Here is a 27,186-nt window from a genome sequence, read left to right as displayed (position 1 = left end):
CGTGTTTAATGAGAAACGATTCTTCCCTTTCCCTCTTTAATTTTTTTGACCAACAGATCTGTAAGTAGCATGGGGTTTCTTGGCTGTGATGCCATTAAGTGAAACCTGGGCATAGTGATTTAGCCTGGGGGTGGCTTTAAGTGCCTGTGTCCTACATCTAGTTCTTCATCAACATAACTAGAAGCACTGGGGTGCCTTTATATTGTCAGTAACCACTCTGGGCATTTGCAGAGTTACTCAAAATGATATTCATGTATGACAACTCTTAAACCGCAACAAGTGTTGTAGGTTTGCAATGGGAGAGCAGAGGGAGGGAGAAAGGAAACAGTGCAACGATATGTTTCTTTAAAATTGGAATTGTCAGAGTTAGAATGCAGCTGAGGCCTTCAGCACTTGGAGAAGACAAATGCTGTTGGTGATCAAGAGTGGGAACAAATGTCACAAGTAATTTCTCTTTAAGAGATTAGGGAATGTGAATACAATTCCTTCAACAAATCCCTGGTTTAAGAATAAGAGAAAAGAGATTAACTTTTTTTTTAAGCTAGTTACTTACATTAGCTTTTGAACTGTGTCTTCCTCTGTTCATGCAAATTTGTGGTGTTTTCTTATTCTCAAAGTATACCAGCTGTCATCTTCGGTCTGCCAACCCTATGAGACCCTACAGACTGACATATGACCACCTTCTGTCCACCAGTGCCATCTTCACTTCACCTGCCGAACTGATCTTGTCACCCCTAGAGCCGGTAGCTTTTCCCTTCATCCATCCATGTAAACAGTTCATTGGAGTCAAAAAGTTAGCTGTGACCTGTTAAGACTGATGTAGTAGTAGTCATTCTTGCTTCACAAACTGTTGCTTGAAATGGGAGATGCTGATCCTGGTCCCTGTGGTGCAGTGCTACCAGAGCGTGCCTATGCCTAATTCAGATTGAATAACCAGCAGAATCGGCTCTGGGCTTCCCACCAGTCTGACTGCGAGTTTGCAGTGGAAGCAGCACAACATGGGTTTCAGGAGACTGCTGTGATGTCCCACAGCAGCTAACAGATGTGATCCTTCTTGCAACCTCAAGAGCTGCAACAGTAGAAGCAGCTGCAATGTGCAGCCTGGGCTGTTGGGGAGAAGGAGTAAGGCCACCATTTTGGGTTGTAGGTAGCTATTAAACTGGCCATTTCTTACAACATAAACATTGCGTTTCCTGCTTGTCTGGAGGTTGCCACACAACTGCTAGCAGTCATTAACAAGGTCTGGAGCAACAGTTCTTCCATCTCGTTTACCTCCTAGTTCCTCACCCAAAGGTTGTAGTTATTGCTGGTAGGGGCTGTTCTCAGAAGATGTACTTGCTAGAATGAATATTTCTAATTTTACTTATGTCTAGGAATGAACATTGTGATGATGCATCGAGCTGCACTTCTAGGATTAAATGTGTCCTTGACACGCATATCTAAAAATAGAAAACCTTCAGCTCTGAACAAGGTAGAGTTACTGCGCATCTTGAGGCCTTTATTCTGTCCTTAACATAGAGGATCTCATAAATGGGTATTATGTTCTGCCTATTTTCCTTTTTTCTCTAATGTCGGTAAGTGCATCCATCAAGTACTGATGACTTTGCTGACCTAGACACCCTCTACTTTTTTTTGCCTTTTTTCCTTGCTTTAAACAAAAGCATGACAATAGAGTCTGTATCTAATGGTTTTAGAACTGCTATTAATGCATCTTTCATTCAAGGCTGATTGCTTTCAGTCTTAGCAGTACACTTCAGATTGCGAAGGATTTTGTGAAGGTGTTTTCATTATGAAAAGGTAGATGTGACTGAACTTCAACATACCTATGTTGGTGTACAGTCTTTTATCTAAATAAAGCTTCTGTATAGGTTTGAAGAGGTATTTTTAAATAATCAATATCCTTGCTGATTAAATAGAAATTTTTTTTCTGCAGATAAACAATGATATGTTCTCCTTCAGATACAAGACTGTCTCAAACTTCCTTTTTGTTTTGTAACTCAGAATTCTTAATGTTGTTTTCAGGTTTGTCCTAAACAACAAATAGCTTAATTGTCAACATTTCAGCATTAGATGGTGATTTGTGAAGTTGATGAGGAAAACTGAGAGTGCTATTCCATGTACTAAGCTTTCCTGAAACCTTTATTGTTGACTGTAGGAAGAAGAATCTGAAAATGAAGTGCTTGTTAAGGTTCATGCTTATTAAACTGTCACTCCTGTTTTCTTTTTCTGTAGGGAAGGCTACTTAACTAGTAGCAGATTATGTCAGAAAAGTTTTTTTCATTAATAGTTATCAGCTTTGTTTTCCTTAGCTGTTGTTTCGTGTTCCCTTACTCTCTGTTGAAATAATTTAGTATTGGAAGAGTTTAATTTTTAAACAGAATTTTTGAAGGGCTCATATCAAGTAAGTGTTCAACTTGTTGACTAAACTCTCAAATTAATATGAAATCCAATTAGTTTTATGTGTCCATTAGAACATATTGCCCCTTCTGCCTTTTGCTGGGAGGAAAACAAGGTAAGATATAACCTTTCTTCCCCCCTCCCCCCCTGTTGACTTTTACTCCCCTGCACTGGTTTCCAGGTTTTAAAGGACACAAAAATGCTGATAAAAGCCAAAAAGAAGAATTGGAAAGGAAATTGTCTTAGCTTTGGATTCCAAAAAGAATACTGTAGAATGTAGTCAGGTTACATGAACAGGCCTGACATTTTGGGGAAAAAAAACCCCACACCAGAATGCATCCTTTTGTTGTGCTCTAGAATATTTTATGCAAATTGCAAGTGATTCTGAAAACACAAAATAAACTGAACAGATGAAACTGAACTTGAAAATTAAATTAGCTTCTCTATGCATGGCACAATGATAGCAAATAAGACCAGGTCATTAAAAATTAAATTCCTGTTTAACTCTTTTTCGCATGTTTAGCATCTTCTCATCTTCCTCCCTGACCACTCTCCCATGGTTAGTTTTGTTCTAGGTTTGTGGGTAGTTCTCCTTCCACTCTTTTTCTTTCTTTTTTTTTTTTTTTTCTTGACAAACTTGGTTCAATTCAGGATCTTACAAAGACTTGTAGCAGGGTGGAGAGGGGGCAGGATGGAGTGGAAGTGTGAGTGTGTCCTGGCTGAGCTGAGCTGATGAGGAAGACCCCATTTAGTGGTGTATTTCCCACAGCACACTTCATCCCCAACCCCTACTTTCTCTTGTTTTGAGCTGACTGCTCAGTTCTTTGACATCAGTGAGTTGATGATGAATGTATCATCTGCCTGAATTATCTCACTCTGGCTTTTATTAGTGATAGAGTACTCTGTACTAGCTGGTCAAGAGCAACCAGTGAGAACTGCGCTCTTTGGCAGTGCTTCCCTGCTAATTTGGCTTCTTTTAATGACTTTGCCATGCTGGCAGTAGTTAGGGCGAGTATTGCTTGGCTGCTTTTGCTGCTGAGAGAAACGTCTGTGGAAGTGCAGTCTAAATAGAGCTAGGAGGAGATTGAATCAGATTAGGAGGAGGAACAGGACATTATCAATCTAAAAGAGTAGTAGCCTTAATAACCAAATGTGTTTTGATTTTACAGCACATCATCAGCTTTACCAAATGCTTCAGTTTGTCCTAGCATGTAAGAGATGAGAATTGGGAGATCTTACAGTGAAATAGGAGGTTGCATACATTTCTTGTTCACAGAAATGTAGCAGTCCTCTGTGTCCAGTGCTATAATTACATGAGCAATAGAATGGACAGCAGTGAAATTATCCATCTCGTATTCTGGGATATATGATTGTGCTCAAAGGATCAAAAGAAAAAGCCGAAGGCATAGGCTGTGGGCATAGTAGTAAGTGGATGGTGGAGATCAGGCAAAACAGTAGAATATGGGCAGCAAAAGGGAATTTGACTGCAGAGGATGAAATATAGTGCAGTGGAGGAGTAATTTCTAGGATGAGTCTGAATAGCCCACTGTATTTATAAATCTTAGAATTGAGGAAGAGGTAAAAACAGAAAATTGTTGCTGCTGCATGCAAATACGCTAGAAAAATAAAACAACTATGCTGACACAAGCAAGTAGGGCTGTAAAACAAGATAGAACTTGAAACTTTCCTACCTATTAGAAAGTTCCTGTCATAATTTTATTAATGGATATTAATCTGCTACGTGTTTAAACAGATTGACTATAACCTCTCCCTTAGCAAAGCTTGTATTGGTTGTTTCCCTTTTAATCTTGTTCTGAAAAGATTCAAAAGGATTATTGTATAAAAACAGTAAATTGAGTTTCATTGACCTTTGGAATCTGCATGAAATATAAAAATATAAGTGATAAGCTTTAGATGTGTTATTGATGTTTTAATCAAGAAAACAACACAAAGCAAAACCCATATGTGAATGTTTCTTTTCTACTTCAACTTTTGAGATTAAATATCACAAGTGGTTCTTATGTTTATTAGTCAAGGCCTTTAGGACCAGTGGCTTTTGAGCAATTGGGTAGAAAAGTTATTCTAATTTATTACTATTTTTATTTTCTCCAAACATATATTAAAAAATAATCTAACTCATACTGTGTTGCAACACAAATCTTACCACAGTAAGTAATTGCGATAGTGTTAGCAAGTACTTTCAAACAGTGTGCCTGAATAGTTCAGTGCATTTCTGCTGTGTATTATGCCTGGGTTTAGAAGTGATCAGGATGTTAAATAGCATTCCTAAAGGTTATTTCTAGTTGTACTAGCCAGGAGAATAACAGCTGAACCATTTGTGTGTATTGATAATATTTTCTTGTCTGTCAGAAAGTAGCCTTTTCTTATGTGCATCTGCTAATAATTTTGTGTAGTAAAATAATAAAAGGTTATAGTACTGTGTTCAAAGAAGTAAACCAGCAGTAGGATAAAAGTGAGGAAGAAACCTCCACCTCTGTGTAATCTCCTCCATGACAAGACCATGAGAGTTGTAGAACACTGGAACAGGTTGCCCAGAGAGGTGGTGGATGCTCCATCCCTGGAGACGTTCAAGGCCCGGTTGGATGAGGCCCTGAGCAACCTGATCTAGTTGGAGATATCCCTGTTCCTTGCAGGGGGGTTGGACTAGATGACCTTTGAAGGTCCCTTCCAGCCCTAACGATTCTATGATTCTATGATTCTAAGACAGAAAGCTATTTCATCTCATGAAGTAAACCTTGAAGCTTTCAATAATCACGAGGCAATTGCATCTCATCTAGGGACAGTTCAAAAGTGTTCGACTTCAGTGGAAAATCCTTGTTGACTCCAGAGTTTTAGGAAACGTCATCATAAACAGCTGGTAATAAAATCATAGAATGATTTGGGTTGGAAGGGACCTTAAAGATCATCTAGTTCCAACGCCCCTGCCATGCGCAGGGACACCTGCCACTAGGTCAGGTTGCTCAAAGGCTCATCCAACCTGGCCTTGAACACTTCCAGGGATGGGGCAGCCACAGCTTCTTTGGGCAACCTGGACCAGTGCATCACCACCCTCAGAGTGAAGAATTTCCTCCTTAGATCTAATAAAAATCTTTCCTCTTTGAGTTTAAATCTATTGCCCCTTGTTCCTATCACTACACACCCTTGTAAACTGTAAAATGGTGGTATAGCGGCTATGTGCAAGGGGGAAGTAGCTCCATGTGGGAAGTTTCAATGACAAAGTGAATGAAATGAGAGAGAAGTGGGAAGATGGGGGGACTGACTACTAGAACAGTGCTACCATGTCTTGGAGTGAGTGGGCTGTCTTGTGAGCTGCGAGCGGGAGAACAGCTTAAGTGGCATAGAAGAGACAGGGCAGGTGGGGGAGAAAATGTGAAAAGTACTACACATCTGCAAGAGAAAGCTAAATTCCTTAAAAGCTAGATTATGCGGAAGCCCCGTGCAGAACCTTGCGAAACGGTCTGGCTCTGTGAAAATGCTGCCTGTCAGTAGATGGTGCTCTTTATATCAGCTATTTACTCACGCTGCCTGTGTTTGGCTGTGTTTTCATATAAAAGGTCTGGTAACATTCCTTAACAGTTCATTTCTCTGAATTCTGATGTCTGGGAGATTAGAAAACAGAGGCTTTTAAGGGACTGCCAAAAAAAAATAATATAATAGTGTCGACTAGGTTGCTTTGAAATACCTTCCGTCCTTGGATTTTTTCAACTACTTCTTTTGCTTTTGAACATGTATTGTTTTGAACTTGGGCAAACTCAGAAGCTTCCAGCGCAAAACCTTGAACAAACATTCTGGATTGGAGAATATATAGCACACTAATTCAGTTTGGCAACTGACCTGTGAGAGACTGCAATAACATGATATAAAATAAAAATGCAAAGCAGATTTGGGAAGTCATTTGCAGTTCTAAAGTTTTCTTTTGCATATTAACTTTGCAGTTTTGCCTGCTGTTTCTGGATAGATAGGAATTAGTTTATTTTTAAATGTAATGCTGCTTAGAAAGGACTTAAATGAATCAATGCAATTGGGAGTTTTACCTGGAGTCATTTATTCATCCGTAGTTGGATGTTTGTAAAAAGCCGCATAAAAATGAAGGTTTCCTTATTAATGTGATTGAAGTATTATTGGACTTACCTGCCTTTTTCATTATTCAGAAAATATGCCAGCTCTGGAGGAAAAAAGTTAAATGTGTTAATTGTGTAAAAATATAACTTGCCAAAGGCTGCTGTTGAGACGAAAGCCCTAATCTGGGCAGCAGAACAGCATGACAGACCTAATGGGAATCTGAGATGCTTAAAGTTATGTGTGTCTTTCTGCAGTGGTCTGTGTATAGAACATCAGCTACTTAACCAAGAGTTAAATTTTGGCTTGTGAGATGAATTTGCCCCTGGAGTGCATCTTGAGAACTGCCTGCTGTTCACTGCCTGACACTACTGGTCTTTCTGTAAACAGAAACTGAAGGATTACCGTGAATTTTTCATGTAATCTTAAACTGCAAGCAAATGATCCAAGAAAGAGAAGGGAACCGAGTTCCTTTCAGAAATGTGATTAAAATATTTCTAGTTCTTATTCAGGGCCAGTTTGTCTTCCCAGCACATTGATTTAGATATCCCTTCACAGATCTCTCTCCAGAAAGGGTCTATATTGTATGTACTTGACAAATTAAAGCAGACGAATGTCATTCCTCACAATGCCTAATTTACCTTCTCGTAGCCCTTCTTTCACATTCATCTCCTTATTACCCATGTTCCTTATATGGAGGTCAGGTGGGCATGAAATTTTTGTTGAAAATCTCGTCTCCACGTTTCTAGGGACATATCACAGCTGCCTTCCCTAGGAAAATGTTGCTGGGACACTTTGGGCTGGATTTACAAATGGTACTTGGAACTGAAGATAGAATCATAGAATGGTTAGGGCTGGAAGGGACCTCAAATATCTTCTAGTTCCAACCCTTCTGCCATGGGCAGGGACACCCTCCACTACACCAGGTTGCTCAATGCCTCATCCAGCCTGACCTTGAACACTTCCAGGGATGGTGTGTCCACAACTTCTCTGGGCAAAATCCAAATCTTCACTTGACTGGCAATTCCCCGTGGTGCCTGCTGGGGTGTTCCTGGCAAAATCCCATTTTCCCTGAATGACCTGGTCTAGGAGATATGTTCAGAGCATGGCAACAATATTAACCTCTGTCTTCCTCCCCCCTGGCTCCCCCTTCCCCTTTCTCCTTGAATCTGGGCTGCTGAGTCTTACCTATGTGGGCATTATAGCTCCAGATCTTTCGGTTTTTGAGCAGAAATGGTGCTGCTGCCACATCCTTTTGTTTCTTCTAAAATAAGGACAAGCTTCTGACCTTTCTTTTACTTTTGAGTTTATTTGCTGCACTACAAGAAGAGGTGCTTCCTGTGAATGAGAAGAGATGTCTCCCTTTGTCCTGGGCTGGCCTTCATGTGAATTTGAGACTTGTGCTCTGTGGCTTTTTCTGTATCTTCTTGTTGGCTGACTTGGGCTGCTTCCTAGCCAGGAGGGGCTGGCCTTCATGAATCTCAGTTTGAGGCTTTGTGCTTTCTATAATAAAGGGGATAAAAAGGCATTGTAGTGCTTAAGCTCTTCTGATGAATATAGGACTTCATAGGGATGATAAGAGAATACAGAAATTCCCTTATTAGGGAGAGAAGACTGGTTTCTCCAAAGTAATTAGCGAGAAATTACATTGACGTCAGAAGTGCCTTGCTTGTTTTGAAAAATAAGTAGTTTATCTGCCTTCTAGATATTTATTTCAGAAATCCATTATGACCTCTACACAGGCATTGCAATGCTGTTGCATGAATCAGATGGCTGGGCTAATCTGCCTCTTCTAACAACATTTGCCTTTTTTCTTCTGCCTTTGCTGGAAGTGGTAGCAATGTCACACTGGGATGCAAGAGGTTGACCTGTCAGCTGAGGCTCAGGGACCTTTTCTTATTCATACTCATGTACACGTCTGGCCTATAAAGCTGTTCTCCTCAAAATGTATTTGGCTCAGGAGAACATAGTTAAGAGTCAACTGGCACAGATATCTAGAAAACTTTGATTGCTGTTGGGGTATAAAATGCTTTGGCTGCTGCCCTTGCCTTCTGCATATGAATGAGCTGATCCGTAAAGATTGAAAGTTGGCATGGAAAGGTTATACTACTTCATACCGTATAAGCCTCTTAATTGGCACATCTGCTGGAAACAAAGGTGCCAAAAATCTGATTCATTCGGAAGTAGTAAACCTTGTAAGCAAGCAACCTGTCGCTATTTAATAGGGATTAAGATTCTCTGAGGATGTTAAATGTTCTCCTTGTACAAATGTACTGTTGTGGCACTAATGGCAAAATTAACCTCCCTACCTGCTAACGCTGAAGTAACAGTTTCTTTCATAGCTCTTCTCATATAGAAATGCTTCACTGTCTCTGTCTTTCACATCAAAAAATGAACTGTACCCTTCACCTCTGACATACAGCAGCTATTAAAAAAATACACAGCTACTTCTGAAACCCTAGGTTGTGATATGTTGAGTATCTTCTCAAAAGAGTACTAGTAATAGAAATGGAAGGATGGAGGTGTGGTCTGCTCTGGACAGATTTATTATGTCAGGGTAATTATCCCAAGAATAAAAGACTTCTGCCAGTAGCATTAATGACAGCTCCCCCAGAGAAAGGTACACTGCCCTGGCAAAAGCCATATTATGCCACAGATGTGTTTTTCATTAAAAAGCATGTCACCAAAAAGCACATAACCCCCAATGCCACTGCGAAGTACATGTTTCTGAGATTAGGCTTAGCCTGTATTTGAATAACCTTTTCATTAGAATATCCTGAACATTTAGAAACGTAGGGAAGTTGATTTTTTTTTTTTTTTTAATTTCTAAGGAGAAGGACTTGAGATTTTACATCTATGTTTATGTTTCGTTACTAGTATTAACTGAAATCTCTGGAAAGACCAGAGTACTACTCTGTACAACTTCTCTCCCCCCTCCCCAGTTAAATAAAGACCTATTTGTGTTATAGTAACATTCCTAGCATTAAGCTGTATGTCATAATTTTTAATTGACACGTTTCACTTCATATCTATGCTAGTATGGATAATGCGAATATGAAACAGGTACGTTTAAAACCGTCGTGGTCCTGTCTAGTTCTTCTCATTTCAAGGCAGCCTGTTTTGTGATTCTTATTGCTAACTATTGATAATTGAGCTGTTTTTGAAAGAATCCAATTAACTGACTGAAGAATTGCAGATAAGGCATCACCAATATATATGCTTATGAGTCAGAAGCATTCTTGTGATCCACAAAACAAATACAGGCTGACCAATTTCCTTTAACTCTCATTATTGAATTCACAAGTATAAAATCAAAACTTTGTGCTGTCCTTCAGATCTTTACATTTTTAGCTCTTGTCTTTTGCTGTTTATTGTTCTGTATCTAAAGAGCAGCAAGATTCCCATGTATTATTGATATTTCATGCAAATTAAACATTTTTCCAGTCTAGTTTGGCCAGTGGATTTTGTTACAGCTAAAGGCTGTATTTGAGGTAAATTCTTCTATATGATCATCTTCAAATAAGTATGTGAGAAATTCCAAGAAAATCAGTGGACCTACCTAGACACCTGTTTTTTATTTATTTTAGTGGAATTCCTGATAAGCAGTCCCAGTTTAGTTCAACTGTAGATTTAACTGCCTAAGATGCAACTTGCAGAGGTGTCAGGATTGATTTGAAAAAAAAGAAAAAGTGGGAATGGAGAATCTGTTGTAGTTGTCAGTTTTGTAGCACAGGTAGATTTTTTTCTGTGGCGTTATTTTTTAATTTTTATTTTAATCTAGACCTGGAGAAAATATTTTTGACAAATACTAAGCTTCCTCAAAAGTGGAATTTCTCTTGCTCTCACAGTATTCTGAGTTCAGGACAAACCATTGGAAAAGAGGGAGCCGCATTTCATCACTGTCTTAGTTACTAGATATTCCTGTTTGCTTTCCTATGTGTACCTGAATGGATTTGAATTTACAGCTTTCACCAAGATGGGGCACTCTCCTGTGCCTACTGCCAGTCTGAACAGTGTGATGAAGACTCATGCCATGAATCTTCACAGTAGGTGTAGTACTTAGTCCTTAAGACAGAATAAAATATGAGCTAACCTGCAAGTTGTGTGCCATGTTCAGAATGAACATCTCAAATTTTTATTCTTGCTGTAGTGGATGGTTAAGGACAATAAAAAATATGTGCTTGTAATAAAGTTTAGTTAATTACTTGTAACTTGCTGTTAATACAGGGCTGTTAATTGAAATTAATTCTGTTTCTTTGACTCAATAGTGGTAACAAGCAGGCTAGAGAAGTTCAAGGAGGAGCCCGTTATCTTCATAGCTGCACAAGGCATGCTGGTAGGGCACCTGCTGTGTCAACAGAAATTGTCCGTTCTCTAGATCTATGCAGGATACAGAGTAGGTTTCTGTTTGTAAAAGCAGGAGGATTTGTCTTTGCTTGTGAAGACTAATCCGCGATATAAGATAGTGATGATTAGAGCCCAGACTTGGATGGGTTTGAATTGTCTCAGGTAGAGAAGGAGAATCAAAGCCACATCAATGAAGAAATATCAAACAATTTACATGTCTTGTGAAGTAGGAGCCCTCACCCTGACAGAGCAACTCTCCCTCTCTGCGTTTTCTCTGCCAATGTCCAAAAGTAAATGTTTAATTTTTGGACTGGGAAGAATCTTATGCACTGAGCGAAATAGATCTTTAGTTTGGCAAGATTAAAAATGCAGTGGTTTTAGATGAAGTGAATTTTAAAACATTACACTCTTTATTTTGGATTTGGCCATCAAAACCTAAAATTGATTCTGCTCCTGGTCCTCCTGTGATTTTATTTTAAGCATTGTTGGCCTGTCTGTCCTGGTTGTGGCTTTCAGGATTTTTGATAGCAATTACAATGATGTCAAGCAAGCTTCTTGACAATGAGGAGTTCTCTGTCTTCTCCTTTCTTGTCCTGACACTTCGGTTCTTCACAGGTTGCTGATAGTGCCACTGCTATTTACTCAATGCTGACATCTGCCAGTCATGATTCTTGCTTTCAGAGTGCGGTATCTCATTGAAAGAGAGTACTCTCACAGGAAATATGTCATCTTATTTATCCTTGCTTGTTGTTTTGATACTGTCTTTATCCCAATGAGGATAATGCTCAGTGGTATTTTTTTGGTCAACTTTATCCTTTCCTGTTGATGGTTATACTTCTGACAGCCTTAAGAGGGAGTTAACTCCCTCTAGCAACTTCTTTCTTTCCAGACCAATCTCATTATTTTTCATAATTTATTTCCTTTCCCCTCCCTTTGCAGTCTGTTTGTAGTACACCTAAACTTGTGGCACTGGTACAGAAGGTAGTGGATTGGGTCAATCGCGGTGTTGCTTGAAAGCCAGATAAAACCTCCCTCTTTGTTCATCGATCTCTAAAGAAGTGGTGATGCTACGCTGATTTGAGACCCTGGGGTGTAAGTTTCTGCTTGTGCAGAGCCGGCTTTAAGTGCTGCCAGAGCAGTCTCTTAGTAGGGACATCAGTTTGCAGAAGTCCACTGGAGGCAACAAAAAGAACCCAGGGCTGACTTGGCCCTTGAGGCTGTGAAAAGGTGAAGAGACTCCGTGAGAGAGTGGAAACTCCAGTTTGTGTCTCTCCTTGGACTTCAGGGGTGTGTTTGAACTAGCTTGGAGTCAGTGAGGATGTGGTTCTCCTGGGGCCTTGGGTACCTTGTCTGACTTCGTTTGTGCCTCCTGCAAGACACAGCAAGCTAGCTGCACTGAGTTGCTTCTCTTAAAAACCCAATATATTCGGAGAACATGGATTTAGGTGCAATAGAGACATTATAGCTCTACTCTGATCCTTCTGCTGACCAGTGGTGGTAACTCACTCCCTGTTGCACGTACTTGTAATGGATCTTGTCTTTCGTGGGATCCTGTATGTGTACCCCAGTCTCAGGCAGTGTGGTGTGGCCATGTTCCAGTGGACTGGACTAGGGGAAGTGGGGGACTGTGTGAAGGACAACATGCATGGGAGTGATGGGAGAAGGACTAAGATGTGGGCTGGGTGTCGCTTGCAGTGGCATGCTTTGAGCGTCAGGCTTGTTAATAGCTGTGAGTGCCCTGGGAGCTGCACAGTCTCCAAGTCTTGCTCGTGGCATCATAGCGTGGCGCTCTGCCATGCTCAGGGGGTCACAGATTAGGCCAACCAGCTGCATTTTGTATTTTGCCATGTGGAGCAAGTAAGTTTGGGGCTGCAAATGTGAGACACAAGCTTGCAGCTCAGGGAATGCAAGGTGCTAGCTGACCATGCTTCCAGCACAATTTGGGAGTCTTGGTAGATCTCCCGTGTCTCTTAGTTTTCATTCAAAGTGGACATTGTGTGTTGATCAGTCATAGGTGTATGACTTGCATGATAGCTGCTGTAGGGTCTCTATTTTAATCCTTCCTGGGTGGCATCAGGGTATATGTCTGGACTAAACCAAAGCTGGTGCAAATTTGGCCTTTAAAGTGTTCTTTGAACTAAATTGCAATGATTTTTTTAAAATATATTTTATTTGCCATACTGATTTTTTGTTTTTCACAATTACTTAAGCAATAAATTAGAATGTGACTGTTAGAATTTCTGATCCCATTAAAATTTTAAACATTCAATCTTTCTTCAATGTAAGAGGGAAGGTGTCTCATAGTATTTTCCTTGGGTTTTGTTTTTGTTGTTTTGTTTTTGTTTTTTGTTTTTTTTAAATATATTTCCTTTGGTTTGTCATTTTCATCTCTTGGTATTAAAATTCTAAATAACATGGATGGAAACCCAACACAATGGAGGCTTCAGTGGTTTTATAGGGTTTCTGCTTATTACTGTAATTTTCTTCAGTCTTTGCTGGAAAAAATCTGTAAGTATGACTGTCTGACAAAGTGTATTTCTAAACCAAGAAGTATCCTTTCCAGATTCTTCATAATTTTAAGATATCATATAAAAATACATTCACAGGCCTGGCTCATTTGTTCTGTTCTTTCCAAAACTGAAACTGGCTTTTATGTTAGTCATTGATTCTGAATTCTATATAGGTAGTTTAATGTTGGAGAAGTAATTTGGAATATAAGAAAAAGAATATAAGAAAAAGATTCTTATTTTCTCAGTTTTAGAAATATAACACAAGCATGTTTAAAAAAAAAAAAATCATTCTTTTGAAATTCTCACTGGGCATTGCTGCTCCTGCTGCTTCTTGTCATAAATGATGAAGATGATGCTGTTAGTCTTACTTCCAGAGCGGCCTGAAAGATTTGACAATAACTTAGATAGCTTTTGGAGCTGTGTAGTTTAAGTTCTCTGCTATATGTATCTGTATCATATACACATAAAATTTTATTTTTTCTAATTTTTAAATGTATCATTGGCCCTTTATAGTTTGTTTGGAGAAGACGTTATGTTTTGATTTAAAAAATATTTCCTTCTCAACATTACACATGAAGTGACCTCGTTTCTTTCCTCCTGGTCTCTCTCTCTCTCTCTCTCTCTCATCACAGACACATCAATGGTTTTCTGACACATTTTATGATTTCCTGCCCCAGCTGACTCTGTGTTATTCTAGGGGTGGCAGCCACCCATCTCACACTCACTGTTCCTACTAGGTGAGAGTGACCTTCTTACTTCTTTCCTTTGCTCTTCCCATACCTCCTCTCACAGCTATCCAGTCCCCTTTTTTCTTGGACTGCCTAACCAGATTAACATAATGGTTCAACACTGAGTAGCTGTACTCCACATCTACTTGGTGTGAGGATTTCTTCATGTCTGAAACACAGCTGGCAGAGCTCCACACTGCTGGTCTAATAAATGATGGTGCTTCTCCTTGCAGCTTTGCCTTGCTTGTGTCCTTTGACCAACACAGCTATGATAAAATTGGTCCTGCTTTGTCTTTTTCTAGTTAAACTGTAAACTCCAGAGCAGAGTCTCTCATGATGTGTGTTGGAACAGAATCTCCTTTAATGCTTTGAGCAGAGCCTCTTTTATCCATCTGTCTTTCATACAAGCGTTTTTTTAGGCAGAAACTGTAGGGTCTGAATTTGGATAAATTTGAATGTAAATATGCATTGACTTCACTTAGTTGTCAGGATTGGTGTGTCGGCAAATTGGATGTTACAAATGGTATCAGGCAGCCTTTTCCCAGCAGACCTGTTAGACTGAGGACCCTGATCTCCACAATCTCTGGATTTTGTAATCTGAGCAGATTTGTAAATGCACAAAACGTTTGGATTGGAGAAGCTCTTTTAAATAACTTGGCTCATAGTAGGTGAAGTCGTTTTAATAATGAAATTGAATCCTCCGTCACTCAAAAATACAGAAGCCTTTCTTTCTTTTCTGAAGTAAAATACAGTAAATAAAGACAAAGAAATTCTGGTGAATAAATTGACCTCCAAAACTGGCAGACTTGGCAAAGTGCACCTGGAAGACTAAAGAGATAACTTGTCATTGCTCAGGAAGAGCAGGGCTTGGTTGCTAATGCTATTCTGAACACTGAAATACGCTCTCTATTAGTGCACAGGCTGGAAGTTTGATTTGTTTATTTATTTATTCTTGAATTGTTGATTTTAAGTACTGTCTTCTCTGCACCACGGAACAAAGACAGCATGAAATTGATTCACATGTTAAATATGCTAATTCTTTCTTCTTGGGAGTAATTTTAATAGTTTGAGATACACATAGCTAAAACTGGGGTTAGGCAATTTAGAAGAAAATTTGACACAAAATCATGAAGAAACAGGTTTTCCTTCAAATATACAAAAAAAAATCAGAATACTGAAGGCTTTTATTCTCATTAGATCTATATCTGGCACACAAGTTGGCATAGCGTTTGGCAAGATTAAAACTATTAAAGTGTTGCCCGCAAAGGGTGATCTTAGGGTGAGTTTAGGTCAGGAAAATGAAAAGCAAGACCAGATCAAATATTTCTTTTTTTAAAATACGTTATTTTATTTGAATTAGTTTGAGCCTATTGTTTGACTGAGCTGATAAACAGAAATAAAGTAAAACATAATATGTTTTCCACCTGTCTCAGTAGTTTATATATAGTTAGTGTCTGGGGACTCATTTGGTACGTATGTTTATGGTAAGGGTAATTTTCCTTAGTTTACTGGCAATTTTTTTGGTATAAAATCTAGCTTTAGAGCTGGGAAGAAACAAACAAATGAATTTTGTGGGAGCGAAGCATATTTTTTAATAGCCTTTCATTTAGAGCATCTGGTTGGAAAATGTTTTGGGTATGATGTTCCAAACATGAAAGCGACAACAATATACTTTTTATAACTGTTGCTTTAGAAACCCTGTATTCCTCTAATTCATCAAGTCCTTATGAATTAGAAGATTAAACATAATGCTTGATGGGGTCAATGTAAAAATGTCCTCTTTGGACTGCAGTTATAAGTTTAAGCCAAACATACTTCAATCATGATTCTGAACATTGGACAGTAAAAAATCAGCATGTATGTTTGCTGCGCAGTCACCTGTATATTGCACGGCATGATGGCTACATTTGAAACTGACTTTCAGTTCAACAGGGACAGAGGGAAATGTTAAATTTGTGCTGAAATTGCTGTTAAAGTTGTTCTGCAGATGTTTAACATGATGGTGCTTAAACCTTTTAAGAGGAGAATAGTTGCCGAACTGAAAGAGCATCTTAGTTAAAACAAACATTGTCACTACTGTGTACTTCCAGCTAGGAATAAATAGCTTCTAGATCTATAGCTAGCTATATATAGTTGTGTATAAATACTTCTAATTTAAGTATTTTTATAATGTACAAGAAAAGCCATTAACAAATTGTTTTTCAAGGGCTGACAGACTTTCCTCTGGTCTTCAAAAATTCCAGTGCTCAAGAAATGCGTTTAAATTTAAGCAGTAACTCATATAAAGATACACATTAAAATCTTGACCCTGTTGTTCGCGGGTTTCTATGGAATCTGAGAGACTGCTTCTGTTATATGGCTTTTTTAACTCATTTTTTTCTTTGATGTATTTGTGAAGGACACGCGTTTATATATGCGTGTAATAAAAATCAGCTAAGGGATACCATAACGTTGGGCTCTTCATTGAAATTCAGTTTCTTCTTTGACTCAAATAGCAGTAACGAGTAGGCTAGAGAAATTCAAAGTGGAGCCTTTGATCTTCCTTGTTGCATGAGGAACAGTTACAGGGCACTTGCTTTCCCTACAGAGGTTGCCCCTTCTCCACATCTGTGCAGTGTCCAGAGCGGGTTTCTCTATGTGCAGCAGATTGACGTGCTTCTCGGAAGGGTTAGTAGTAGAGCAAGTGCTGTCCTGGTTATAGTGCACCATAAACGCCTCTGGAAGTTTCTTTTTTGTGGGTGCCAAGTCTGTCAGTCAGGCTTCTGCCTGCTGCAGGTTGGTGGGTGTCAGCAAAAGATGAGAGTCAATTATTTGGAGTGGTTTTGTGCATTATTGTGATACCTCTAAAGATGGATGGTGTCTGTTTGTGTGTTTGAAGCAGGGTTCGTGTTTCTGGTGAGTGTATTTTCTTTCAAAATAAAAAAGGCTGAGCTAAAGGCTGTGCATTGTATTATATATTCAACTGTAATTTTCCTGCTGTTTATTTAACTTCTGCCCAGGCAATGAAAAAGAGAGAGGGAAAATTGACATGAGAAATTCAAGACGTTTGCCTGTTGGAATTTTTGCTCAGCCATATTCCCTGGCCCTAACTTAGTATCTTTGCATGATGTACGTTATGCACTTAATAGGACATGCAAAGCACTAGCTTAAAACTGCTTTGGTCCTTTGGGCTTCTAATCATGAAAAATTTCAAAGCAACTTTGAAAAGGTCTGTCTGACAAAGTGCATCTGCATAAATGCTGGGATAAACCTCATCTGGCAATATCGAGGAAATCGCCATGAGTCCTGATGGAGAAGAGCGGTTGAGATGACGTTCCCCTTCACCTCAAATTTGTGTAGAAAAACTTCTCTTGAACCTCCTGCACCACCAAGGAGCTGGAGGACAGGTATGCTGCATGCACAATGTGGGAACAAAGATACTTTGATTTTATTCTATAGACTCATTTCTTTGACAAAATTATGAAGTAAATGGATACTTTGGTGTTCACACTCACATCAACAACATCCAATGTCAAACATTTATTGTTGGTAATAACCACCCATCTTGTTAAGATTTCCTTAGTCTCCTGGGCAGACTGTGTTGCAAAAAAGAGATGAAATCACTTTGAATATATTTTCTTTTTCTTTGTTATTTTGCCTACTTTGACAAGAGGCTTTATACCCCTGGAGTTCAGGTCGTCTAGAACTCGGCATTTTTATATGGTTAAAGAAAGTGTATGTCCAAAGGTGAATTTTTTGATTAAATGAAATATGACTTTATACATGTGATGATGCAATTTCCTTAATTTGTGAATGTTTTGTATATAAATTGTTAATTTATTTATTCAGATTATTATAAATTGAATTTTCAGAAAAGTATACAACAGTGATCTTTATTTATTTATAAAGAAGCAACTGTTTTAAGCAGGAGTCCTACTTATTTCACATAATGGTGATTATAAGAGGGTTAAAGGTAAAAGGAAGCAGAAAAACTGAAAACTGCTTGTAAGCATCACTCAAACTAGGAGTGATGTCAACTGAAATACTCAGTATGAACCACTATCACCAGCTCTACCTCCATTGGTGTGTAGCCTCCTTTTTCCAGGCAGAACCAAACTTTAAGCTTCTTTGCACTAAAGGGCTTTGTTGCAAGATCTTTTCTAATTGTAGTTGAGGAACATGCCTGGCCTGAGGATACTCCTGGTATTCCACAGTTATATCCAAACTGGGACACAAATGTACGTCCCTCTTGTGAATTTGAAGGCTTCAAAGGCTGCAACTATTGCCCTTCGGGTGCAGTTGGAGTTGGTCGCTCTTTAAACTGTTATTCAAGTAGGACATGGTGCAATGTGGCTCTGTGATGCAAGGAACATGTATGCAATGGAAAATAATGTGAAAGAGCCTTTTGCTGTGTGTGATTCCTGCATGGTGTATTTCAATAGCTGGGTCTTGTGTACCGTACTGGTGATTATTGGATATCTGCCAGTCAGAGCAGCTCCTATCTTGCATTTATTATTTTAATATCATATATGGACGTCCCAGACTAATACTTCTGAAACTTGTGTGTGGACTAAACATAATTTCTGTTCTTCACTCTGTGTTTCTAGTCTGGGACTGTGAAGCTGACCAAGCCTGTGGCGTTATGGACCCAGCAGGATGTCTGCAAATGGCTGAAGAAACATTGCCCTAATCAGTATCAAATCTACAGTGAGTCATTCAAACAGCATGACATAACTGGTAAAGTATGCACTATCAGAAATATTTTACTTACTTAAAATGTGGCAGGTTGTTTTACTTTGTCGTTAATAGATTGTGACTGTGCATTGAGGGCTTTTTGTTGGTTATATGACTAGAGGGTTGCAAGTTGAGGGTAGGAGGAATATACTAGCTTTTGTAGGATGTGGTAAGTGATGTCCCCATCTCTCTAGAAGATAAATTTCAGGTTATTCAGGGTTAATATAATGAGGAAAGAAGTCAGTCTGTATGTGGGTAAGGGCCACACCCTGTTCATTCCAAATAAAGACACCCCCTCCGCCAAACATTAAGAAATGTCATATGAGGAAAAAAAAAAAGTAAATTGGGTTTTTTTTCATTGAGATATTTCATCTTGAGTTTATGCTCTTTTTTGCCTTTTTTTTTTTTAAATTAAACTGAAAGTCCATAACATGTAGAACAGGAAGCAAGCCCAACTGAGCCCCTCCCTAGGGCTGAAGCAGGATCAATACAGCAAATTCATTTCTGACAGATGTTAGTCTAACTTTGTTCTGGAAAATTTGGAATGGAGGAGATTTTTACATCTCTCTATTCCAATATTTTATGGTCCTTAAAGTTGGTATTTTCCTAGTATCTGTCTAAACTATTATTTCCAGACAGTGAAACTGATTTCTCTCCCAAATGTAGCTTGAGTACGAACAACCATTCCTTCTTACAGTCTTTCCTGTATTGGATAGAGAGCTTCCCACTTGCACATACTTTCCTTGCTCAGTCTAAGAAATATTTGTTCTATCGTGATTTGTCCTCCAAATATCTGCAGGACCTCCAAACCTTCCACACTTGTTGTCTTGTCTTAAAAGACTATATTAAAAAGCATCATTATATTTTATTTTTCTATTTACTTTAGAAGTTGATATTGATTTTGTTGATCTGCTTGACTTGTTAACTCCTACTTAGTTTGCTGTAGTAGTATTTTAGCCGACCACTTTGAACTGACACCAGTTTAGCAGAGTGACTGGATTAATATAAATACAGACATAACTTCGGAGTTAAATAGCATTTTTACTCGTATCTCAGGCAGTAATTAATCTGTAAAAAGTTTAATGTGGAACACTAACTTGTTCTGTGAAGAGGTGGTATACAAAAGTGGGAATTGGCATTCAGCCATGTAATATCAAGCAGATTTCAGTTTCACATCCAAATCTCAGTCTTAACAACAATGTATTGTTAACTAAGGCATGTTTCAATCAGTGCCTGTTCGTGTATGTGTTATGAATACGTGTTATGAAACACTTGGGGTGTTTCAAGTTTTCCATTGATACCTGTTGCTATTATTTGCTTTCTGATAATATATGAATAATTGCAAACCTCGCAAACTAAACTACCACTATTTGTTTACTATGTAGCCATGAATACACATACACACTTACATGTGAGAGGTGGTTTGTGTTGGTTTGATAAGTGTTGAGTTTTGGTACGTAACCATTGTGCCCATTTCCTCTGTGTCATCATCTGTTGAATGCAGTCCATAGGAATGTAGTCTGTGTCTCCATCCGTGTGTACAGAGCTGACTGCATCCAGAGCACTACCAGAAAAAATTTAAGTTATTTTAAATTTTTTTCTAGTACTATTTTACTATCAGATTTGTCTCTTTTTAGAATTAAGGCACTGTGAGATGAATCTGAAAGGAAGAAAACATTGATTTAATTTCAATATAAACATAGACGAAAACCTTGTAGTTTCCATTGCAGGTGTGCAAAACTTCAAACTTTATAGACGTCTATGAAAAAGAAGAATCAACATCAATCTTTCCTACTTTACACAAAGAGGCATAAGGAAAATATTAGTACGAGTGTTAGAAAGTAAGTGCAGGAAAGAAAATAACTTCAATTCAGTAACTACCAAAGAAAAGAATAAACGCAGTCAATATTTATATGGATTTTATAAAAGTATATTGTGATAATATTATGAGTGAAATCAATAACTCGGGAGGATATTTCCAGTGCTTTGGTCCCTGTGACTCCGATTATTTGAAATCTAATAAGGGGACAGATCAGTGGATTTGTGGCTCAAAAAAGTGGAGCATGAAAGGAGCATGGAAACTAATGTGAAGATTAAGCCAAGGTAGTATAACCGTTTCCAGATATGGTTATGGAAAAGTGATGTGATTGTTGAAAATTTCTCAGGAATTAAAGTGACTTTACAGGCTGCTTTGATATGGAAAAATATGATGGAAAAGAACTTGAAGAAAGTGACATGAAAAGGATGTTTAAACTTTATTTGAAGATAAAATCTAAGGCATGGTCATAAACCATGGCCAGGAAAAAGTCTTGGGCAAATATATCTAGTAGTTGTTTACCGTAAGTGTTGAGAAGCATGGCATTATACTTGGGACTGTTAGTTGCTGATTACAGTTTACTGAGTTGGGGGCAAAAATGCAACCCAAAATGTCTTTTTCTTTGTGGAGATTTTATATCTTTTTAGTACTCCTCACAAAGGTAGCTGCAGATGTGTAAGAAAAAAGCTACTTAATCTGGTGATTTACTTATTAAGGAAAAAGATCTTCATATTAACAGTGATCTTGAGGACGTCATGGGACAGAGTGTACTCTCATCAGATTTGCAGATGACACCAAATGGGGGGTAACAGACGATAGACTCAAGAGGAGGGCTGCGATTTGTAGGGACCTGGGCATAGGGACCAGACATAGGCTGGAGGAACGTGTCAACAGGAACGTGAGGAAATTCAACAAGGAGAGATGCAAAGTTCTGCAACTGGGAAGGCTGAGCCCCTTGCACCCCATTCAGCCTGGGGCTCGCTGGCTAGGGCGCAGCTTTGGTGAAGAGGACCTGTGGTCTTGATAGTCAGAAAGATGAAATGCACAAACGCTGTGCCTTGGTGGCAAAGAACGCTAACGGAATCATGGGCACTATTAACAGGAGGATAGAGAGCTGTTCAAGGACAGTCATTATTCCCCTTTACTCTGCACTGTCATAGAATCATAGAATGGTTAGGGCTGGAAGGGACCTTCAAAGGTCATCTAGTCCAACCCCCCTGCAAGGAACAGGGATATCTCCAACTAGATCAGGTTGCTCAGGGCCTCGTCCAACCTGGCCTTGAACATCTCCAGGGATGGAGCATCCACCACCTCTCTGGGCAACCTGTTCCAGTGTTCTACAACTCTCATGGTAAAAAAATTTTTCCTAATATCCAATCTGAATCTACCTCCCTCTATTTTAAAACCATTACCCCTTGTCCTATCACAACTGGCCCTCCTGAATAGCCTCTCCCCATCTTTCTTGTAGGCCCCCTTGAGGTACTGGAAGACCGCTATAAGGTCACCCCGGAGCCTCCTCTTCTCCAGGCTGAACAGCCCCAACTCTTTCAGCCTGTCCTCATAGGAAAGGTGCTCCAGCCCTCTTATCATCTTCGTGGCCCTCCTCTGGACCCTCTCCAACTGGTCCATGTCCTTCTTATGTTGGGGGCTCCAGAACTGGAGCTTGAACTCCAGTGCAAGTTCAGGTGAGGGCCACCAAGATGCTCAGGGCTGGAGCACTTGCCCTCTGAGCAGAGGACTGAGGGAGCTGTGCTTGTTCAGCCTGGGGAAGAGGCAGCTTGCCAGGTGGGATGTGTGCCTCAGTGTGTAGAAGGATGTTATCAAAAAGATGGAGCCAGGCCCTTCACAGTGATGTATGAGGCACACCAGACTTGAGTTGAAACAAGAGGCTGAGGTTGACAATAAGGAGAAACTTTTTCCCCATGAGGACAGTTGCGCATTGGAACAGGTTGCTCAGACAGCTTGCAGTTTCTGTCCTGGGAAGGTTTCAAGCCTCAGCTCGACAAAACCTTCAGAAACCTGATCTGATCTCATAGCTGACCCTGCTTTGAGCTGGAGGTTGAGCTAGAAATCTGCTGGGGTCCCTTTCAACCTGACTTCTGTGGTCCTGTGATTTGCTGAGTACTTACTGAGTACCTCAGAACCACTGAAATGTGTTTTGTGGCCAGTTAGGGATAATTAAATGTGGAAAGATCTGATAAGAAGTTGGGAGACTTTGTTTATACACGAAATCCTTGAGTTCAGGGAGTGGAGCGTTTGGTTGACTTATTCAGCAACAGGTCAGTGGTCATTCTCATGGTGTTGGACCCAGAGCCACAACCAAAAGAGTTTGAAGGACTAATACTGAGCAAGGTCTAAGGGCACCTCATAGGAATGCAGTGGTAGGAAAAATAACACAATAAAAAGGGGAGAACAAAGATGACAATGGCCTGTATAACCAAGAAAGCAAAGTGATGGTAGGGCCTTGTCACCGGAGGCTCTACAGCTGGCGTTGGCGTTCACACCAGTGTGAGGGGACATAAAAAGTTGCTTTTACTGGCCAGCTTTTTATACTCGTTTTGTACCAGTATAAGCCAGAGGGCAAACCTGAGAAATGGATCTTGCTTTCAGAGTGAGCATTTGTGGCCTTGAATTTTTCAGGCAGCGATCCTTTTAAATGACTAGGGAGTTCTTTGGAGACGAGTTGTTCCTTGATGATCTTATCCTGTACCATTGAAACAAATCAAGATTTTTGCAATGTCTCAGCATCAACAGGAGCAAGACTAGGCATAGAATGACTAAGGAATAGCCATTTTGTGGGAAAGGGTCCATTGACAAAGTAGTATAGAAGATGTCTAAGTAACTGCTTGTTGATCTGTGATTTGTTGAAAGAAAGGAAGGAAGGATAGAAACCCTGCTTCACCTCTTGTTTTTTCACCATCTTCCCCAGTGTGCTAATGCATGTCTTCAGAGCATGAGGTTTTAACGTTATGATCATTAAACAAAACTCATTCTGTCAAAGTAACACCCAAGAGGTACCTTAGCCCAAATGAAGGAATTTGATAGGAAGTACTTGAAAGGACTCAAGCCTTTTTAAATTAAACTTTTTAAGAAGGAAAGGAACAGGACTCAAGAAAACCTCTTTTTAATTTTAGAAGGGACCAGAACTTGTGAATATTCATTAAGTAGCAAATGGCACCTTGGAAAATGAAATATGAACTGCTACTGAAAACCTGCTGCAAATAGCCTTAAAATCTGGCTAATTCTGTAACTTCCAAAGATGCTTGCATTAAATCAGCTATATTGACATACATTTTTATGAAATTCATATAAAATCTTGCTTTTAAAATATGAATTATTTTTTCTCTTCAGTAATATCTTTGCAAATGTCAGGAGTTTATCATATCAGCTTAAATTCCCAAGTTATTCAGCATGTTGGTGATGGGATGGTCTTTCTCCATTCTCCACTGGAATTTGGAGAAATCTTGGCTCTGTTTCAAGTTACTCTGGTATTCTTAGAAAGCACACTGAATCCTCTGGGTCTAAGTTAATCTCTTCATACAAAGAAAGGACTTACTTTTCTTATCAAAGTGTTGCCAGATATCTTTCCGATTCCCAGAACATATACAGTTTAATTATGCCCTTTGTTTCACGGAACTCAGCTGAGTTTTGTGCTGCAACCAATGCAGTGACTTGGGGATGGAAGGTGTGCAGTGGAGCGCCAGAGGCCTGGGTTTCATTCCTACCTCTGGGGCAGGAAGGGTGACCAAAACCAGGTGGCTTTTTCACCATGTTGTGACCTCTTGATTGTATTCATCCTCCCTGTAGATGTTTTGGCATCTGTACAACAGAGTTAAAGATACCAGTGTTGTTAAATGTGTCGTGATATGTGTATAAAAGACATTGCTTGAGCCAGATGACTCTTCCTGATAACAGGTCCGTTTCATTTGGAAAAACTGCTTGCTTCCTGATCCCTTCCTTGAAAAGTGATTACAACTTTGTTATGCTTCATCCTTCCATTATTGATGAGTATCACATTGACCCCAAATATCTCTGTGCTGGTGACACAGCACACCTGATGTGAGGCCTGATGCAAGAAGCAACATAAGGTCTTCTGTAAGGTGACCTCAATAGGTGTTCACCCTGATGCCTTCCTGTCTGTGTTACCCAACACCTGGCCCTCCAGAGTCTTCTCACAGATCCTGCTGTAGTTACAGTGCAGAAGACTACAGAAACCTGCACCTTTTCTTAGCTTATTTTGTTGGACATTGTTTTATTGTCCCTGATAAACTGGTCACAACCTACCCTCTAGGTTGTTATTAGTAGAGGACTACTACCAAGTGAAGAAGGTCCTGGGTCAGGGCAAGTTGTTGTAGGAAGTACTTCAGTCTCGTTGTAGGAAGTACTTTAGCCTCCTTTAAAGCCTTATTACATTTTTGCTTACCACGTGTTTCTCTGTCAGGTCCCAAACCTGTAGCAAGTTTTGAGCATTCTGCAGCACTGTCATATATCTCAGAAAGCATCTAGTTTATTCACAGAAGGAGAAAAGTTTTTTAGTAGAAACAAAAAGAACCTTAATTGTGTCCAAATGGAGAGTATTTCTGACAAAATATTAGTTCTCTTCCTGTTTTGCATGTGACAGTACTCTTCAGTACAATAGATCTCTCCTTCCAAGCTGTGTTCATCTGATAGTGGTGTTGTGGAAGCAACTTCCATCTCCAGCCACCTCTGTGAAGCCCTTCCCTTCTCTGCGGTGCAAAGCTTAAGCCAGCCTTGCCCACAGTCCTTATTTATGCCACTTTTCCCTGCTCTCTCTGTGAGGTCTTAACAGCAATGTTGGTTGGTGGGCTGTCAGCTCAATCCTGACTACATCCATCTGTGGCTTAAAAAATAAAATCACTGCTTCACCCTGGAGAGAGCTTTTATTCTGCTGCCTGGATAAGGTCAGACTTATTTGCAGCATTCTTTGTGGAGCTGTGATGCTCGTGTTGGAAACTGCGAGAGACTGAAGAGTTTTCCCTGTTTCTTACTTGGCTGCTCTCAAATTTTTAACATGTGGAACACATCAAAGAGTGACAGGCATTGGGATAAGGCTTCTGTTTGCATAATTTGTGGCAACTGTTCCTTTTTCACAGAAAATAGTATCAGAAATACATTAATGTAACCCTGTGTTTATATAGCATGGAATTGAAAGAAGATGGATGAGCCCAATAGTTGGAAATCTTTTTTTCATTATTCAACTCTTAATGATAAAGAAAATTTTGCATGAAAGTAGACTTCTTTCATGACTCAGCAATGGTTCCTGGGTCTGGCTTTTCAGTCAGACTAAAGCTCATGCAACATACAGCAAACTCCTGCAACAAGAGGCAAAAGTAATGGCTTATGAGAGATCTGATGTGACCAGGAAGGCTCTTCTACAGTTGAGAAGGAGACAATGAGGCACTTGAACACTTCATGGGAGCTGTAACTTTGGTATTAACATAGTTGATTATTTTCTGATAAATGGGCTTTTTTGTGAAAAATAATCTGTGGAGTATTATGATGGAAAGTCATCCTTTTTAATGAGTTTCTTTTTTAAATCTGGAACAGGTTCCTAACTAGCTGCCATGCTGAAGTCTTCATTGCTAAACCAACTTGCTGCTTGTCCATAGGAGAACTAGGCTCTATATGCATAAGAAGAAATTGAGTCAAGTAGTCACGAAGTGGAGCTATCTTCTCTTCCATGCGCAAACCAGTGGGGAGTGTCTAATGCCATTGTTTATTACACAAAAACCTGTGTGGAAGAAGTGATATTGTCATCTATTCTGTTTAATAGGAATGTGAGCTTGTTGAAGGGTGATTGAGGCATTTTTGGCCTTGCTTGCCAATGACATTAAATTAATATTTCTGCTTCTGTGTCTACTAAATTCAGAATGAACAGTGTCCATGCTCTCACTCCGTTATCAGCTGTGAGATCTGCTGTGTGAGTAGCTCATGAATGTTTTACACCATTTCCTGTCTTAATGAATATTTCTTGGTTCTGGTTGCTTTTCCTTGGTATGCTCTTTCCACTTGTAACTACCTGGGAAGATCTCTCAAGGTTTCAATAACTATTTCTCTACAGCAGACTCAGAAGTGAGTTGCACTCTAGCTGCCTGTTTTTCTTTACTCTGTTGCTATATAGGAATTCAGTAAGAGCCATGGTAGCCAGATTTGCTGTAGCTTTTACTCCTGCCTGATGTATAAAGCAGAATCCAAATCATCTTTGAACTGAAAAGTTGAATTCCTGTCCATTGGCTTCAGATTTGAAGTTCCTTGTCAACTTAGCTTAAATAAGTTCTTCTGTACCCTTAGAGCGTGAGTATTTAGGTGACAGGAGAAAAAGGTATGTTGCTCTTCATTTGAAGCAGTGTTTACTTGCTCCTCAGTACTTACTTTTCAAGTACTGTCAGATGTTGAGGAATTAATGTTTTATAATTACATGCAGTGATAATTGGATTATTCCTTCCCTCTAAAACAATATTTTTTTGCATTTTTAATTTAATCTTGTTCTATTTATTTTAGTCAACTTCTACTAGCCAGAAATGGTATCATATTTTACTCTTCTTGGAAAGATCTTTGTTGTACAGTCTTTGTA

The 27,186-nt window shown here is 39.3% G+C and overlaps 1 protein-coding gene across 1 annotated transcript in view; it reads left to right on the top strand.

Moving 5' to 3' along the window:
• Positions 1-27,186, top strand: part of SAMD12 (sterile alpha motif domain containing 12) — a 104,112-nt gene that overhangs the window by 8,874 nt on the left and 68,052 nt on the right. Inside the window, exon 3 of the mRNA XM_086609335.1 lies at positions 18,649-18,778. Coding sequence (XP_086465461.1) covers positions 18,649-18,778 — 130 coding nt within the window. The remainder of the gene's footprint in view (positions 1-18,648; positions 18,779-27,186) is intronic.

The sequence above is a fragment of the Tauraco erythrolophus genome, chromosome 3 (genome assembly GCF_009769465.1).
Source record: "Tauraco erythrolophus isolate bTauEry1 chromosome 3, bTauEry1.pri, whole genome shotgun sequence".
NCBI classification, from domain to species: Eukaryota; Metazoa; Chordata; class Aves; order Musophagiformes; family Musophagidae; genus Tauraco; species Tauraco erythrolophus.
The sequence above is the reverse complement of the archived record's forward strand: the minus strand, read 5'-3'. Positions and strand labels throughout refer to the sequence as shown.